The sequence below is a fragment of the Onychostoma macrolepis genome, chromosome 18 (assembly GCF_012432095.1).
Source record: "Onychostoma macrolepis isolate SWU-2019 chromosome 18, ASM1243209v1, whole genome shotgun sequence".
NCBI classification, from domain to species: domain Eukaryota; kingdom Metazoa; phylum Chordata; class Actinopteri; order Cypriniformes; family Cyprinidae; genus Onychostoma; species Onychostoma macrolepis.
The window spans coordinates 11,989,496-12,009,115 of record NC_081172.1 but is presented as its reverse complement, the minus strand read 5'-3'; the positions used below and the strand labels follow the sequence as shown (position 1 = coordinate 12,009,115).

The 19,620-nt window shown below is 37.5% G+C and overlaps 1 protein-coding gene and 2 long non-coding RNA genes across 10 annotated transcripts in view; 2 read left to right on the top strand and 1 right to left on the bottom strand.

Annotated features, from left to right (window-relative positions):
* The window catches only part of LOC131524213 (uncharacterized), a 3,607-nt gene extending 1,155 nt beyond the window's left edge, over positions 1-2,452 (top strand). The window contains exon 3 of the long non-coding RNA XR_009266953.1: positions 2,341-2,452. This is a non-coding gene — a long non-coding RNA (uncharacterized LOC131524213). The remainder of the gene's footprint in view (positions 1-2,340) is intronic.
* Positions 1,823-10,308, bottom strand: skor1b (SKI family transcriptional corepressor 1b). 8 transcript variants are annotated; one of them, XM_058751092.1, is made up of 9 exons: positions 10,125-10,308; positions 5,475-7,221; positions 4,749-4,836; positions 4,535-4,645; positions 4,381-4,455; positions 4,104-4,178; positions 3,175-3,249; positions 2,770-2,835; positions 1,823-2,445 (listed from the first exon to the last, which is right to left on the bottom strand). In XM_058751092.1, the coding sequence occupies exons 2-9, from the start codon at positions 7,209-7,211 to the stop codon at positions 2,348-2,350; spliced, it is 2,325 nt and encodes a 774-aa protein (XP_058607075.1). In that variant the 5' UTR covers positions 7,212-7,221; positions 10,125-10,308; the 3' UTR covers positions 1,823-2,347. The 8 variants fall into 8 exon arrangements, 5 of the variants coding, with proteins under 5 accessions (XP_058607075.1, XP_058607074.1, XP_058607076.1 ...); XM_058751091.1 differs by lacking the exon at positions 10,125-10,308 and adding an exon at positions 8,112-8,843; XM_058751093.1 differs by lacking the exon at positions 10,125-10,308 and adding an exon at positions 8,112-8,843 and having other exon boundaries at positions 1,823-2,442.
* LOC131524211 (uncharacterized) lies at positions 6,485-19,620 on the top strand. Its single transcript, XR_009266951.1, has 3 exons — positions 6,485-6,562; positions 16,803-16,909; positions 19,263-19,620. It is a non-coding gene; the product is annotated as an uncharacterized LOC131524211 (long non-coding RNA).

The window sequence follows — 19,620 nt, the reverse complement described above, 5'->3', positions numbered from 1 at the left end:
CTGTCTTGCCGCCAGCCAATCGCTGCATTGCTGATCGTGGTTTCGAGGATCGATACATCTGCCCTTTTCGGGAAACACGAGAACGCGCAGTAATCTTAGACAATTTAATCCAGATATTTTAGTCAAATACGCAAATTCGTTTGAAGAACCAAATTAGCCAGAGATCAATTATCAGGATTAGAAGATCTGGAATCTTTCAAATCATCTCTGATGTATTAAGCGAGGTACGAAGAACGGGCCCCTGGCCTCTAATCAAATCGTAGACATAGTAAGTTATATTTGTAACGTTTCAGCCTAAACAAACAAACAAACAAATAAGTACATTTTAAGTCCATATGTGTGTAAGGTGAATCAAACACTCTTTCTGTTAAAGAACCGAGCACAGCCTACTTGATTTTCAGCTTTATACAGCAACACGTTTGAAAATATTTCAGAGTGTAACACGAACAAAACTATTTTGAATCCTATTTCGAGCATATGAAAAAGGTGTCCACTAGATGGCAGACGCACACCTTTTATAATAATTCCGTCTCTTAATGGACGCTTTCTTTCCTTTCTCTTGTAGCCTAATACAGTGCAGTCAAACTCAGGAGGGCATAAGGATTTATTATGTTATCCAGTTTCTTTTAGTTTTGTTATCATCAAATAGTTTTATTTTGGTTTTTCATTGTGTCAGAACAAAGCCACTATGATGATAATTCTGCATCTAATTATCCTGCTTATTTGTGCTGGATGACTGCAAAGGCTTAAATTGCTAAACCAGTGAATAAGGTAATGTGTTTATTTTTTGGGGGGAAAATAGCTTGTTGAATATACATTAAAGTCAGAGATACAGTCTTCCCAACCCTAACCATTTCTACAAGCAGAAATCAGCAATATAGATGTAGGCATAATTGCTAAATTCAATTTATGTTACCTAGCTATTACGATTCTAAAATAGCAAGGTTCTAGAAACATATACAGCTGACTACACAATAGCAGTAATTATGAAGACAGAACATTTATTTTTAGCCTAAGTTTCATGAGTTGCTAAAAGTGGGGTCTCATTACTTGTGATGTTGTCCATGAATACTTGTTCTGTGGAAGCCGATGGGCTAAGAAGAAAGAGCCAAACAGTACCTTCTCATCTTCAAAGTTGTTATCGTGAACCAGCTGAAACAATACATGGAGATAGAAACTAAATTAGCAGTAAAATCAGTTACTATGCTAAAAACACGTGTGTTAGTGGATACATGGACCTTTGTGACCCATATGGCCTTTAGATTTAGGGACACCACGTCTCATGCTGCTTATATAAGCGTAAAAAAAAACTGAAAAATTATGTCTGGTTTACAAGTAATACTTCATTATTTTCAATATATAAAAATCAATAAATGAAGAACAGCGTTAGAGTATCGCAATCATCTTTCAGACGCTAAATATAAGCTTAAAAGACATAATAAATGGAAAAAATAGATTATTGATTATATAATAATTGTTAGTAAATATATTCAGCTCATCAATAAACCAAAAAGGAATGTCTAATAAAGGGGTGAGGATCATACATCCACCCTGTCAATATGTATATGCTACACTACACTATATACAAAATAAAGCAAACTACAGTAGGAACTTTCTTCAACACCCTGAATTTAAGACTATATTTTTAACAACCTTCTTGGATTTTTTGCAATGATAAAAACTGTCATAATGATACAGTTATTTTCATGGAAATATGCTCAGGTATATTCAAACTCATTGTCATGTTGTTCTTTGGGACTTACACAGATGCAAATGTAGTTCACTGTTATGGAAATTGATGAAATGAAGACCGACTCTCAAACAGGATCATTTAATCCACATTTCAGTAGTTAGGGCTGCCAATTTAAAGTGCTTTACATCAATAATATACAAATATGCAGATGAGAATAAACAACCAACATGGACATGGAATAAATAAAATATACAAAAACATTAATTATTGTTGCATCTAATTTAACAAAATGTCCTAACCTATCACTAACAAAAAAGGTATCACAGGATACATAACAAATATATGCATTGCACATAGCCACTTAATACCAGTGATTTCTACAGCTGATGATAATCTTTTTAAGTGGGAAGTCAATTTTTTTTATAATGCAGTTTTCTAGAACTTTATATAAATTATACAGTACATACAGTGACTCTGAAACACTCTTTTGCAAATGAAAATGACTTCATTACAGTGTAAGAGCTAAAATACTACAGTACACACTTGCTTATTCCAGGTCTAAAGGTTGACAGTGTTTTGCAGAGGGAAAAAAGTAAAGTTTTATTTGACACAGCAGTATTTCTAAAGAACACTTATGTCTTCAATAGGTGTCCATCAAGGCGGTAGAAGAGGAGGTTTGAAGGTGCAGGTCCCAGCGCAGTGACGGGGAGTCAGCATCTTACACGAGAAATGGTGTAGTGCGTCGTGAGCTTCTGGGAAAAAAGTGAATGAGTAATTTAAAACAAAAGCGGCATATGATTATATGAGTTGATGTGTGTATAGAGAGAAACAGAGTGTGAGAGACAATGTGTTCTAGAACAATAACTGCTATAATAAACTGCGGTGTGGCTCAAGTCTGGTTCTAAAATAATATATAAACTGTCTACAAGTGAATATCTAGCTGGCATGGGTTATCAAAAATATTCAAGGTCACACTTTTGAATACTGTCATACTGTGCCTTCCAAGGATTTTTTCCCCCAAGTCCTTTAGTTGTCCTGAACGCAAATATTTGCTTGCCTTTGCTAGAATCAATTACCTTTTAACTTCTGCTGAATAGCATAACGTGTCTCTCTCTCATGGTCCAACTCGCTGCACAAAGTGTCTGCGCAGGAGAGACAAAGGATATCTCAGGTGTGGAAAACTATTTTTTCCCCTCATCTAAACTGTTTCAGTTTTGTGCATGGGATTTTTTTGGTATTCAAGTGAACATGTTTCAGAAGTTGATAAAAACCCATCAGATCCCTGTCTATGCTAGTCCCTTACTGCAGCAATGCAAATGCATAAACCTAATGCTTAGTAGCATATAAAACAGTCATAAGAACTGAACAAACTCCAGAAAGGACCACAAAAAGTTCTCAAAGGATGTGATCAGTTCTGATTAGTGTATTGTTGTTCTATTAAATAGAAAGCCAGAACTTGTCATGTGAAGTCAAACGCTTACCTCGAACAATCTGGAGCTGCTGCACCATTTCCTCTCTGTATGAGAGCTCTCTTTTCATTTGGTCTTGAAAACTGTCTAAGAAAAAGATGTGAAGTAAATTAAATATCAAAGCACATTTATGTTTATCACTATATACAAAATAAAAAATGATATAGTGCTTTGCAAAAATATTCAGACCCTAATTAATTCTTTCGACTGCTTTTAAGTTTAAAGCACTGAAACTTAACAGAAAATATACCATTTACAATACATTTTAAAATTGAGTAGTCATGACATTTAAATGTTGTCGTTGTAAGAATCAATTTTCATCAGCCTCTCCAATATTCGTTTTGTCATGCTAAACTTTATCATGTGCTTCAGTATTTTGTTTCCGTTGAAGTAGTTCACTAATTTCTGTACTATTCATTCTCAATTTTAAAAAAGATCCATCCAATTGGATCTACCTATAGGGAGCATAACATTCAACCAAATGACCGCTTAATCTTTTCACTTTCTTGAATTTTAGCAGATTTCTTTATGTGGTGCCTTTGTCTATTTCCAGCTACTGATCTTTGTTGATAGTTGGACTCTTTGTTGTATCTCAACAGGACAATATAATTTTTAACTGTAATTTATGTAGCTATTAGTATTTAATTTTAAACCAACAATTAATCAGCATTTTACAGGCAGATGCAATTTGCAATGCATTTGTATCCATCCACCTAAAATGAATTACAATCAAACAGTATTTTTATTACGTTTAATATTAGTATAATATCAGTATTATTATTATTATTATTATAAGTAAATTTAGAATGACTTAAATTCAAGCTATTGTAAGTTTGTAACAATCTATAAATAAACATCAGAGAATTAATTAATGATCTGATATTTTTGTAAATGTTTAGTAAAGCAAATAATACATTAGAAATCATTTTAACATAACCTACCTTTTAGATTCTGGAATTCACGCTCCAACTTTTTTCTAAGCTCAACTTGTTCCACAAGTTGTTTCTGCAATTCCTCTGTTAAAATAAATAAAAGCAGCAGCTCATGCAAATGTTTTAAAATGACTTTGAATTACTAAAAGATTAATGGTTTTATTACCAAAATAAAGGAACTTGTTATGCTATTGCTATGGAAACCATAATTTCTTAAAATCAATTGCAACTAATCATTTTCTTTTCAGCTCTTCTAAATGCAGCACAAATTTTTTGTTTTGTTTACCTTTGGCCATGTTCTCTATGTTTTTCTCAATTAAGGAGACCCTGCTGCCAGTGTCCTTGCGCACTGATTCATCATCTGCACACACAACAAATACATATGAAGCAAATCAAAAGACTAGTGTTGAATATTAGGAGGTCCAGTTAACGGTAAGCACCATCATTTGGTTCCTTCAGGCGCTCCTCATTGATGTTGGTTTGATCCTGATTATTTTTGGGTTCCGTCTCTTCCACCGTAGATGAAGGTTCTTCTTCATGCACGTCTTTAACTATAAGCATATATATTTATGTTACAAATGCGATATGATAATAAGGACTTTGTTTTTTAAAAAATGAAGAAAGAAAAATCCACATGAATGAAAATAGGCCTACCACTCGGTTCGCGTTGATAAGTGGTCGTTGAACCAAAATAAGATGTGCTCATCTGATGCACGTGCTCGTCTCTTTCACGCGCATAGACCTGTAAAATTGAGAAGACAATTATTCGCAATTATCCAATTTTGCATTTTCTATTTGAATGCGATTAGTAGAATACGAGTGGAACGTCCGCTATTTTGATCTAATTACATTTTCAAAGAACTAAGATTATGAAGAGCCATATCCACTCACAACAAATTTCCTGAATTAATCAGTAAGCTTTAGAAGCAGCGCGACAATTATCCCAATAATAGGCTATGGATGCATTCACCTTACTTACTCATTTTAAAACATTAACAATAATTATCCGCATTATACAAATTAGATTAGAATACAACACACTTAATAGAATTCAAAATAAATCGAAAAGATTTACTTATACCTAGTTGAAGGGGAAAAGAAAAACATTTAAAAAAAAAAAAGACATTTCCTTAATTCTACTTTTCTGACGGTTTTTTACTACAACGGGCAACTTTACATAAATATTTATGTTTATTTATATTTTAAAATAATAGAGAATAAATATAATGTTTAGAATAAATATAATAATGAATAATTTCATAAAAATCAGGCCGTTTAATAGGCTACCTAACCCTGCTTTTTTAAAATAATGAGAAAAGAATCTTAGCTATTAATACAAATTTGCAGGAATTACGCATGGTTCTGTATTTAGTTACTCACTTCAAAGCGCGTCGCGTGTTTATTGCCGTGACTCTCCAAATCAGACGACCGCGTTTCACTTGAATTCGTCGTGTGTAGATCACTCATGGTGTGCATTTGGCTATTGTCTTGGTCTTGACCTTTAACCCCGTCACTTTGCGCTACGGTCAAACCGTGAGGACTCCGCCGGTCATCCACAGTCAGCTGCAAACACTCCTCGTCCTCGTGCCCTTTATGTGACTCCACATCCACATCCGGATCATCCACGCTGTCCACGTCCGGTGACACCGATCTATAACTAGAACTTTCACTCAAGAAATCTGGTGACATATAACCAGATCGAGGACCAGAATACGGTCCCCTGTTTCCGTATAGTTTTGCGATGCTCTCAACATCTTTAACAACCGGCCTGAATGCAGATATGTAGCTTATTTTTCTTGGGGTGGCTGGCATGCCTTCTATAGACCTGCTCTCATCCCCAGATTTATCCTCCTCGTTTCTGGTAGACTGAGTGCTGGAACACCGTTCGTTATCAAGTACACTGTCTTTAGGGGTGCTCGTGCTCCGGTCACTTTGCTCTGACACGTCTAGCTCACTATGTCTGGTGCACAACACGTCAGGTGGAGGTTTAGGCTGGGCATGGTGGTATGTTGGCATGGCCAAGCTGCCTGTGGTAGGCCAAAACATCGGAAAGGAGGGATAGGCACTGTCCTTCGCGCTCGGCCAGAACACACCTGACAGGTTTGTTTTATTTGGCTCTCCCATCACCACACCGTCATCCTTCTTCTGACACAATCCGAACGCCGGGAAACCGTATGGATGTGGAAAGAGCGGTGGTGGAATTTTCTGTAACATCCCAAAACTCTTACTGGGCACCGGGATAACGGGGTAACTGCGTATGCTGCTCGGCATCGCCACGTTCCCCCTGTCATCCTCACATCGGAGAGTTTTGTGGGGCACCTCAGACGGTTCCCCCTGGGTCTGACCTCTCGATGCTTGCGTACTAAGCGAGGACGAACTATCAGACCCACCGATTGGCAGCGTCCTCTTGCGGCTGCCACCGTTAAACATGGCTTTGACGTCTTCCCAGGCATGGGCCACGTCGTCCGGTGAGTTTTTATCGCTAAGTTTTAAGTGTCTTCTCCACGAATTGAAGTTTGCTGCGTCGGGTTGCGTGTATTTGGACTCCGGCGTGCGATGAGAGTGAAAGATGAACTTGTTTGGAGAGAAATACATGTTGCAGAACGAACACTTAATGCACTTCGCTCTCGAGCTGTTGTATCTAGCCGGGATGAAATTGCCCCGGCTGCCCCACGCGCATTCGTGCGACACGTCAAAAGCGAAATTTTCTGGTAATTTCGGCGGGCTGTGGGCGCCCAGAAACGACTTGCAGAGCCTCTCGGCCTCTCGCTTTGTAATCATCCCGCAGCGTCTCGAGGAAATAGGCATAGCCCCTGCGCGCCTGAGAATCTCCAGCTGGACCGGAGTGCACTGCACACAAGTGATGCCCAGGGCCACGCGCCGGTTGTGGATTTCGTTATAGCTGTAGCTCTTCAGGAGAGTGTTGGATATTTGGGCTAGGCAAAGTCTCTCTTGACCGTCTATGACTAGTGAAACGATCGGTATTCCATATAAAGAGGTCTCACTGACTTGGTTCGGCTTAAGTGTTGGCCCAGAGTAAGGCTGCAAGTCTTGTTTAGAGTTCGGCGAACAGCTGGAGTCTCTTCCAGCCGGCAGCTGATTTGGGATGGATTCCATTCCTGGAAATCTGCGAAGATGGAGAGAAGGAATATTTTTAAGTACACTATTGTGTATACTGATTTACAAACTGAAACAAAAAACGACGTAGCCTATTACTGTCTTATTTTACAGAATTGTAAAAATATCAAATGTAATAATAATAGGCCTAAAAATAGCCTAATGAGAAGAAGAAGCAGAAAAATAATATTTTATGCTTCGATGGCCACCATGGTTACATTAATCTATTTAAAAAAGATTTTTTCTGTCTAAAGATCTTTGTAAATATAGGCTACCGAGATGGCCGTGTAAGCTATTAACTATTATACGAAATTCCACTTAGCCCATTTTAATTTATTTACAGTTTGTTTACAATACAAGTTTACTTTTTGTGTTGAACAAAAGACAGTTTAGAAAAAGCAAACAAGTGTTGTGTCAACAGAGGAAAAAGCGGAAGGAAATTATTCCTTGAGCCTTGCCAAAGAGCTTAACAAAGGTGCAAGAAGCTTTAAGCCGCTTTAATTGTAATTACTAAAGATGTGCTTTACATCTTATCTGTTGATAAACCAAATGAATTTGAATTAAGATTACAACTCATTTTTCTATTTTAAATTTAAGTAAAACTTAATATGCGCATTAAATAGGCTACAATTGATTTTATAGCTATATCTATAGACATTGTAAAAAGGCTACAGATTGCACATATTTATAGCCCGTGTTTTAATACGCATGTAGCTTATTAATAATGTTTAAAACAAAGCAGTGGGCTATGCTTTTGGACAAATTGTGGATAAAGATAGCCTACAGACAGTGTTTGGTTATTATCGCAGCTCCTCGCGATTAGGCTTTTTTTCTTTTCTTTTTTGCCTCTGAACAGTTAAATAAACAAGAATTTACACTGCAAACATAAACAAATCTCACCTTTTTTCAGAAGAACGCGAAGTGCCTTTTATCTGTGGAGGAAACCGCGTATTCGAAACCTTCGAGTCCTTTGGATAAATGCGCTCTATCTGTCCTCTATTAGAGCGTTCTGGTAATCAGACGCCTTGGAATCGCGCCGATCTGATATAAAATGTCCACGAGCGCTTGTTTAGCGGTTTTCTCTCAGGCCTGTTAGAGCGCGTGGACTTGCATCGTACTCGGCTCTCCCGCGACTAGTGTTGAGGTGCGCGCGGAGGGTGACCACATGCTAGTGCGGACCTCAACGACACAACCACTGAAGACATTCGACAGCGCTCAAGTGACAGCTAAACTAATGGCGAGGCACTCCCACTTAGCGCCAGCATATTTACATTAACTATTTGCCTTCGGGACCAATGGGGACGACAGTCAGTGCTGTCATTGAGGCCTGGAGACGTTTAAAGTTCACCACGTGATCTTTTAACACACGAAAGTGATTGCTTGTCTGCCAGTGTGTGCGGGGGCGTGCGTGGCTTTTAGGAAGACTTTAGATTTGCCAACCTAGTAGTAAACTAAATGCTGTATGTAGCCTAGGCTACGAAAAGGTTTGTTTAATGTGAAATACCACTTTTCAAGTTTGAACGTGGGAATTAGGCTGGTGCGTTCTGAGGAAAACGGGTAGGCTAAGTGTTGTTGAATGCTTTTAATAGCTACAATAAAATGTTTTCTCTATAGCATAACGGTGAATGTGTTTTGTTGCATGCTTTTTAAATCGAACCAAAACCTAATAAATGCAAATACCAACAACTTTAAAATAAAAAGAAAGAAAATAATGCAAAATAAAAAATCGGAGAAAGGAGTCGTCTTATTAAGTCTCTTGAACCAAACCTAATGTTTACAAAACAAAGAGAAGAAATGATCTAGGCCAAGTCGTTTAGGGAAATGTTTATAATGTTAAGTATTTACAAACCGTCACACTAAGCTCGTGCACTAATGTCAACATCTGACTGGACGTTTTCACAATGTTTTCACTGTGGCAAAACCTATAAATTCACTCATGTACTTACCAAAGAAAAAGTAAGTAGTTAAAACAGATTATTTATTTTGTGAACAACTTAACATTTATTTTGTTTTGAAAGGGAACATTTTATGGAAATCATAAGAAATAGCATAAATTAAAAGAGTGCATAAACATAAACGGAAAAAGGGAATGGCCTCCAGCCTTTTCATCTATATTCAGTGTCTGTTTAAAAATAAACTATAGTGTTATTGAAACTGTATGGTGCCGGGGGACTTATAGGCTAAGCAATGATTGTCTCCGGGGGCTATTTGAATCGGCGTGGGTTAGGGGTGTGCTGTTGCCCGCATATGTTTTAGTTCCCACGGGTTAGTTTAACTTTTAGGAGCAATCATTCTTCTGAAGACTAAGCGTAATTTATAACGTTATGCCTTAAATTCAGCTTAAAAACCACGTCTGCATTAAATATTTCAGATACAACGCAAAAACAAGTGGATTCTATCTTGAAGGGAATATGGGATGTAGGGCAATATTTAATCATATTAATAATAAAAAAGATTACAATAAAACAGCATAATAAAGCAATAAATTATGGCTACAAAAATCGCTATTTTGCTTAAATGGTGTGTGGACCATTATGAAAACAAAATCAAATGAAACGAACACATCAATGCATTTAAAGCAATACCAGAATTTATTTCATGATTAAAGTGAAGCGAGAACTTTATCCATATTTTCGTGCTTTTATCCTCGCTATGTTTATCTGTTCATGATAGTCTCCAGAATGCTTGTGATGTGAAAACGAGCGCTTTCTGCAATATTGATAGCGGAGGGAGGACCTGGGGAGGGAGTTTGGAGTAATGCGACCCAGCCCAGTGCTATTGACTTTCACAGGCAAGAGACTTTCTTTCTCGCCAACAATAATTACCATTTTGGACTGTAATTATTCACTTCTTTTAAATTATTCAGGGACCGAGCTGAATGCCATATTGTTATCCATTATTTCTTTTACTTACCCATCATGGTTAGATTCAGGGCAGGTACGGGAATCCGACACCTCACACGATATTTAATTTAGCCCCTTTGTTGATCCTTAAGAAATTAGAGACCCCATTCTAGAACAAAGAACACTCAACGATGTGACAATATACCTTGGTTGAATAATAATAATAATAAAATAATGAACAATAACAATTAACTACAACAAATCGACAACAACATCAATAATGTATTATTATTATTTCAAATGGAAAATAACAGAAAAGTTATTTAGTAGTAGTTTATTAAATGTTATCAACTGGACGTTAATCGGTTAATGGACGGGAGATACTTCATTAGCCAATCGTTTCTACATAAAAGCTGCAGTTAATTTCAACCGTACAGACAGAGACATATGCAACATACATGCGTGAATCTTAAGTAGCCTATTAAAAGCATTATACGCGCATATTTGAGTCCCTATTAAAAATGGCAATCAAAATGTAGGACTGTTTATAAACGTCCTCGTAAATTCAATTTAGTGTTTGAATAAATATAGTCTACTGTATTACTATTTATTACTTTTATTTATTCATTTAGCCTATTTATTTATTTATTAGCCTACTTAAGTCAAAACACACCGATTAAATAGGCTACATTTATTTAAATGCCGCTTTGGTGATCACATCATGAACATAAAAATAGCCTACTGCAAGTAACACATAACTCGCTGAACTTTGAGAGTAACACTCATGACGACGGACATTTCTGCAAAACGTAAGCCTACGTCAGGCATCAAGATGATCAATTGCGAATGAATTTATGAAGTCATGAGAATTTGTTTACCCTTAGGCTAAATACTCAGCTGATATTACCCTTATAGGCCAACTATATAGGCTATATTGTGTTCTACGAAATTAAAAATTTCCAATTGATGATTTTTTCTTTTCAAAATATAGGAGTAGGCCTGTTGAAAAACGTAACAAGCCTGACCAAACGCAATATTTCAAGCTTAATTACTATTGGATTGCACGTGCTGGCATATCGACAGATTAGAACAAGAACACTGTAGAAACCGTGTTGTGTTGTTGTAAAGCGTCAGGGAGGTTCCAGTGACCCCTATTCATTCCTGTTAGACAGCTCGTTTGGACAAGTTTAATGGTCTTTGAAGAAAGAGCAGACTAAATGTAGCTTAACTTTCTTTAAAAGTTACAAGCCAAAACCTATAAATATGAACATTAAATAACCCCTTACAAATTCGCCTTAGCATGTTTGAGAGTAAACACTATTTCTACGAGGTATCAGCATAAAACCATGACCCCAATAAATTTAATTTTAGGGACAAATCAATCCTCTTCTCTTTTATCGATCCCAGCGAGCTCGCCACACTTGGGCCGCGTTTCAACGCCTTTTTTGTTTCACTTCGAAATAGCATTTCGATTAGATCCTTTATTAAGAGCGGATTGCTCCAAAAGGATCGGTGTGGCCAGAAAATTAAATGGTGACAATTTAATTACTGGACATTGATAAAGGCGTCCCGGTAATAGTTGTGTATGAGGGCTGGCACACTGTGTCAACCCAGGTGGACTGAAAAGTGAAGGCTGTGGAGCACACACTGCACAATACAAACGAGTAAAGGCGCAACGGCTGCACTACAAATGAGCGACTGAAAAGGATGTGCTTGTGAATGGCGAAGCAGTCAGCGAATCACACCGGGTTAATTATTTATGATCATTTATAAGATGGTTGTTTTAAAAAGTTTGTTTCGGCAACATTTCCGTAAGCAAAAAATTATATTACAAGTTTGCCAGAGTGTGCTAATATAGGCTACCCTTCGCGAACAGAGTTGACTTTTCGGTTACCATAACAACATCGCTAATCGTGCTTCGGAACGCTATATCGACTAAACATAAATAGGTTTCACAAAATATCAACAAATTACCAGACTAAACTATATATCCAAATAATTATACAAAAATATTTGCGCAAGATTACTTGAAAGGTTAACCACTGAATGTGTACAAGAAAACTGGTGGAATTTTGCTGCCAAATATACAATGAAAAGTGGTCTGCGATGCATTGTGCTGCTGTTAAAGCAGGTTGACAAACTAATGAGTAAGATCAGTTTTGAGAGATGGCATAAACCCTTTTCTTGGCTCCCATGCCCTTGGCCCTTGTATTATTAATATGAGTGCACACATAGGCCCTAAGTAAGTTTTTATTATGCTGCTTTGTCTCCGTCCTCCAGCGTGTCTATAAGGGTCAGGATAGGGTCACCTGATGAGGCAGCGAGGCTGCCCATTTGTGAGTGGCAGCTACGGTAATTTTACTTGTCAACTTAGAAAATTAGGTACAAAACAAACAAGGCTTTTAAAACGAACTTGTCACTCTTGGTTCCCTTGACACAGGGTCACTGTGCTTAGACTCCACTAGAAGATTTTAAATCGCAGAGACTAAACAAAAACAAACAACAACAAAAAACCCAGCTAGCTTAATAGCAATAGGTTAATCCTTGATATCGTCAAAACAGAAATACACAAAAACAAATGAAGACTCAAGTGGAGTCATTACTAAAATAAGGCAAATCACAGTCACACTATGGTTCATTTATGAACATTAAAGCAGACTAATCTGAACAACATAAGAGATGATCAAAAGCTTTTCAGACAGAAAACAGAATGAACATAATAAACAGTTTTAAAAGAAGCTGCAGAAAAGTCAGCCTCTGTTATTATACAATGACAGAAAGAAAAAGAGAAAGTTATTAAGAGATGAATCAGGAGGGTCATTATGTGGATCATGCTTACCTTTACAAGACTGAAGGAAAGAAAAACTCATTTAAGTGTTCCTACATTAATCACAGCCTGCACATCAAACTGTGATAATCACCTGAACACTCCATTAAAATAAAACTGCCAGCCCTAGGGAAATCTCACCTTACTCTTTAATTGTTTTGAGGCTTTGATCGGCTTTTTAATCCAAGATTAATTTATGCATTTTTAAATAACTCTACATATGATTAATAAGCTTGAAAATTAAAAGGAGTCTAAAGCAATTATAACAAGTGGTTGGTCATCACCTCATTAGATGGTGTTGGGAGATGCGGTATGTCTGTGCGCGGCAGAGAAAAGCGTGTTTTTGTGTGTGCGTCTGAAATAGAGAGGCACGTAGATTTACATAAGACTGTCCGTACTCATACATTACAAACAGGAAGAATAGCTATGCAGCTGTTTATGTGCATTGCATAATGCATAACGGGGCTGTATGAGTTATGATATGACATGCACTCGATGAAAGGCACAAGTGGTGCTAAGTGGGGAAATAGGAGAGAGTAGATTGGCAGAATGAGAGTGGTAGCTAAAAGGGTCAGTATAATAATGGGGACTTTACAGATTTACATACTAATAGTTTTATTCCCATGAAAGTAAAACGCAGCTCAGAGCTCCCAGACTGCCGGCCACAGCCAATTTCAGTTCCACAGCACTGGCTCTATTATTTTGGGAATAATGTCTCTTTTTAACTAATTGTGCTGTGGAGTAGCACAGCAGCTTCTCTAAGTGTAGATTTACACCAGCTCTTCAAAAGCCATATAGGTTGTCAAGGTCAAACAGGAGAGCAATGGAGCTTCGGCCATGTGTGTATGTGTTTATGTCATGCTTGAAAGAAACAGCAGCAGACAGGAATGTTAGGGAAATCTCTGGAGTGAGGCGGTGAGAGAGTATTGAAAGTAAAAGCAGAGGTTCCTTCAACCTGCTAATGTGTAAACAAGACATCACTCCACTCCTAGTCTAATGCTCATCGCCCTCCTTAAAAACCTTCCTTGCACTTTGGCCCGTCAACCTCAACGGCTTTCAAACACACGTATATACACAAACACCATCTGCAAGCGCCGAGTAGTAACTGATTATACATAAAACAAAAACGTTTTATTAATTAAATGATTACATATTATTCACACAATGGCAGCAAATCATTGTATTAATCAATGTATTAATTCTTTGATACTGATTAATGACATGCAGGTAAACAAATAAAATATTTCTTTTATTTATAATAAATCTAATATATTTCACTACTAACTACAATTTTCATCACATAGTTAGCTATCAGTAACAGACTACAATTTGTAAGTAATCTATCCAGCAATGCCATGTTTCTTTATAATTTTCTAGGTTTTTAATAATAATAACAAAAACTTGGAAAAAAGTAAAAAAGAAAAAAGTATTTGTTTTTATAAAAACTTTTTGGTTTGCAAGTGTTTCATTTGATTTTTTTTCAATTTGATCTTTTTGACAGTTTTTAGTATTAGTTTTTTACAGAATTATTAAGCAATCTAAAAAGTAGTCTGATTACATTACTTAAAAATGTGTAATCTAATAGATTACATACCAACTACAGTAGTTGTTCTCTATTCTCTATAAAGCCCATCTGTGGGCGGTCTGTGTGTTTGAAACAGACTTATATCATGTTGTAAAATGCATTTGTAGCATGCATTTATCTCGCCAAATTTGAACTGATTTTTGAATTTATACCACACATAAAAGTGTAAGGCACTATAGAGGTTATCTGCGACGTGCGTATGCGTGTCTGAGTCTGTTCACAACAGCCAAGAGCACAAGAACCCTTTTGTCACAAACGGAGCCTCATCTGTCACTGCGGAGACCTGCTCTCAGGAGAGAAGATGGGAACAAAGGTGCTAAAAGGCAGTGTGACAGTGAGGGCATCCTGAGGAAAGGGGAACCCTTTCACACACAGCCACAGCTGTCAATCATTCTTCAATCACAAACACGCGCACAGCACGCTCTCACCACACGCTAACATATAGAGTCCAGATTGACTGACAAAGCTCCTTTATACTTAAAAGAAGCATTTTACAACAGCTACACTCTTAAAAATAGAGGCTGGTTTGAGGCCAATGCTATTGAAGAACCATTTCGGGTTCTTCACAGAACCTTCCAGTGAACAGTTATTAAAAGAACCATCTTTTTCTTAGTGTGAAGAACTAATAAAGAAGCTTTGTACAATGGAAAGGTTCCATGGATGTTAAAGATTCTTTAAAGATTACCAATTATTTTTAACAGTGTAGAAAACACTTTGATTTGTTGCAAAGTTAAAAAAGGTAAGAATGTACTGCTTGACCTCATTTCAACCGATTTTTGCAGGCCACAAGAAAATGCATATTAAATCTGAAGAAGAGCATCACCTCAAAAACGCAGTTCCGTCACCTCAGCGTGTTGGCCAATAGTGCCAATCACAGAACGAGCCTCAGCCCGCAATAATGGGAATTATAGTAATGAAATCCGGCGCCTGGGCCCATGTGCCGCCCGAGGCGCTGGTATACTATAGCGGGGCATTAACATAAAGATGCGACTTGCTTGTTTTGCGAGGTCTATCAGAGGGGTAGTCCACAGAGATAATAACTATTAGTAAAAGGACAGTGCTTTGCTGGATTCCAGCTGTGGAGGCTACATTTCCATACAGATGGAAAGGCTCTAGAGGGGTTATATGTATGCAGAGAGGAGCAACTGTGTGGGGTGACGCCATCGGCTATCTTCACCAAGAGCCCTGATCTGATCTTCATCCTCCTCCTCATCTTTCCCTGTAGGAGTAGCAGTGAATTAACTCCTGCTATTAGAATACTAAAAGTTCTTTGCTGCAAGAGGTGAGATTGAAGGTGTGTGCGTGTAAATTTGGGGCCTCGTAATGGGACCATTGTCCAATGTGCGGAAATCGGTACTCTCAGAGGTACCAAGTGCAAACAGCTTGAGCGGTCTAGGTGTGACCATCTGCTTGACATCTCTAACAGGTTGGAAATGTGAGAAAGTGTGCAAATATCAGTCAAAGTCAAAGTTTTTTTTTTTTTTTACTTGCATTAAAGGGACAGTTCACAAAAAGTACAATTCCATCATCATTCACATTCACTCACAACTCATGCCGTTCCAAACTTGCATGACTGTCTTTCTTCTTGGGAACACAATAGAAGATATTATGAAGAATGTTTGTCAAAATATCATATTTTGTGATCCACCACAACATGAGGGTGTTCCATATGTGCTTAGCCAGTATTTGGTGTAATCAGTACAAAAAAAAGTTCATAGTAATAGTTCATGAAACAGAAAACACTGATTGTGGTATATATGTATTTTACATTTTTGGATCAGTGGCCCTGATAAAAGGATTATGTTATATGAGAAAGAAGAGAGAGGATGGGATTTTAGGGTATAGCCTGTTAGCATTTGATTAATTATGCATGTGAGGGCTACACTATAAATAGCTATGGAGAGATGGGTATTGGTCCTCTAATGACCAGGCCAATGTTATGCTTAAGGCAACTAGTTTGTGTAAATAAGGCCAGCGGTCTACAAACAGCAGCTGTTACACACACACACACACACACACACACACACAGTGACCTTCTCTGGTGTCTCACATTCCCTTGATATCACTAGTCAAAAATAAATAAATACATATTTTTACATTGTGATATTTACATCAATCCATATCAATACACCAATTTTTCCAAACCTAGTCTCAATTCTCTTCTCTTTCTCTATATTCACTAGAGCAATATTCATCTCTTAACAGGTGGGTAACAGAAAGGAATAATGACAGTATTTAGATTTGCCCTTGATTAAGAGCTTGGAGTTAGTCAGAAACCATTATGTCCCTTCTGGTTTATAATCACAGTCTACATAATGTTTTTTGTTTTTTTTCAGCACCTGAACCCCCTTTGTTACTTGCAGACAATGGACATAAAGTGTGCTACTGCAGAGAACAGAGGACAGCCAGACACACTCCATCAGGAATATTCTGTGTTTAAGAGGTATCTCCTCAATAATTAAGCAATATTACACAAGTAAGTGTGCTGCTGTAGTCTGTTTGTGATTGAAGAATGATTGACAGCTGTGGAGGTGTGTAAAAGGTTCCCCTAAACTCACATTCAACTGCAAGCGTGATATTTGCTCTTAAAGGGATAGTTCACCCAAAAATTAAAATTCTGTCATTAATTAATCACCCTCACATCATTCCAAACCCGTAAGACCTTCACTCATCTTCAGAACACAAATTAAGATATTGCTGATGAAATCCGAGAGCTTTCTGACCCTCCATAGACAGCAAGGGAACTACCACGATCAAGGCATAGAAATGTAGTAAGGACATTGTGTGTGTCGTGGTATTCTCGTGAATGGCGGTGGACTGACCTGGAAGAGAAGAAATTGTTGAATAAGGCCATTATTTTAGTTTTCTTTGCGCACAAAACATATTCTCGTAGCTTCATAAAATTATGGTTGATCCACTGATGTCATGTCACTCTTGGACTGTTTTATAGATGTCCTACTACCTTTCTGGGCCTTGAACGTGGTAGTTCCAATCCTGTCTAAGGAGGGTCAGTAAGCTCTTGAATATATATAATAAATATCTTAATTTTTTCTGAAGATGTGAGTAATTAATGACAGAATTTTCATTTTTGGGGTGAACTAACACTTTAATTTCATGTAACTGAAATTTTAGACACAATATGGTGATATTTAAATTTCATTTTGTCCACCAAGGAGAACCATTCCAAACAAAGCAAAAGCAGGGTCAACTATTGCATATATAATGTATAACTCCAAAACATAAGCCAGATGTTTCTGTAAAAATCTTCGAGTGATAGTGTAATTAAAATTCAGTATCATTTAATAACCATCATGTCATTCCAAACCTGGAAGTGTGACTTTTTATTTTCTGTGGAACACAGAAGAAACACATTTAAAAAAAAAAAAACTCCACACAATGAAAGTCAATAGATCTTGGTCATGGTATACACTCTAAAAACAAAATGGTGCTATATAGCACTAAAAGTGGTTCTTGGTTCGTAATCATAGGGGAACCACTTTTGTCAAATGGTGGTATGTAGAACCATAAGAGGTGCCATATGGCATTGTATTTTTTCAACAAAAATGGTGCTAAACAGCACCAACAGTGGTTCTTTGGCTCGTAAAGAACCTTTAAAGGGGCTTAACAGGTTCTTTGTACGGCAGTGGTGCTATATAGCACCTTAATCACCCCAAAGAACCGGTGAAGAACTGCTGAAGAACCACTGAAGCACCAAAAGTGGTTCCCCTATGATTACGAGCAAAAGAACCACTTTTAGTGCTATATAGCACCTTTTTTTTTTTTTTTTTTTAGAGTGTAGCGCCATATATACATTTTAACAGGAAAGAAAACAAGGCTGTAAGAGATAGAAGTACAGTGTGTTCAGTGGACTGTACTGTTGTTTAACAACATACCAATTATTCAGCTGAAGAAAAATCTTTCTGAGAAAAAATAAAAACTCACAAAAACTCCATAATACAGTTTTAAAAGTTGTGAGTTGTGACGATTCATTATGTGCCATTGTAAGGATTATGTCTATTCTTACGGCTTCGATTTCATTCGCGTTAAAATCAATATGGCATCTAAACTGATTAAGGTTTATAAGGTCCAATGTTGTTTGGACCCCAATGTTCTTCAAAAGAAAAAAAAAGAAAAATCTTTGCATTCTACAGAAAAAAAGAAACTAATACAGGTTTGGAATGACATGATTCACTTTTGAGTTAACTATCACTCCAAGTTAAGATCTGCAAAGTTCTAACTGAAATCACCATGGTTACCAAACAGACAAGATTCCAGATCAAGGATGTTTCTGTACTATGACCTCCGAATGAAAGATATTTTCATTAACATGTTTATGATAGCTGAAAATCTAAAGTTTCAAAAACATCTCAGTGAGGCAATGCACTCAGGCTTCCACAAACACGATGCTTAGTAATTAAAAGAAAGATCTGATCTTAGGTCGCCAAGAGTGAACAACACCAGACCTTCCAATTCAAAGCGAATTACAATCACGGCAGAGAGAGCTGTTCAATTCTGCTGTTGCGAATACGGTGAGAACTCACCCGTGACATCAATCTCATTCATGTTACATACCAAAACAGTCCAGGTGATGCTGTGAACATAGCAACAATCACAACAACACAAGCGAAACACAGGGGCAATAAGTGCAAGCTATCAACCCTCACAAGCCCAATCTAATTGAAGCTCATAGAAACACCTCTTGGCTGCTTTGCCTCAGCCCCAGTAACCTGCCATAATGCATTCGGCCATTTAAATTAACTCACAACATTTCCCCCACCTTTTTTTTTTTTTTTTAGGTGAGAGGGGGTGGAAAAGCTGTGGCTGCTCAGATGAGCAATGTATCATTATCCAGAGTCCTGCATCCCCTCCTAACTGCAGCACCGCAGGCTAGGCAGCCTTGCGTGAGCTCCATCTACTGAGCCAGGCAATCTGGCCAGCAGACATGCATGTATTCATAATGGCAGCAGCCTTTCATGTAGGAGAGAGAAAGAGAGAGAGAGGGATGAAAGCTCTTTTGGAGGGCACTAATGCTCATCATTACTAAATGCTACTCACATAACAGCTTATCCCACCCACAGAATGTGACTAGTAAATACATATTACTACAGCGGTTCAATTGGATTTAAAGCAAAGAGGCTGAGTGGTAATTACTAT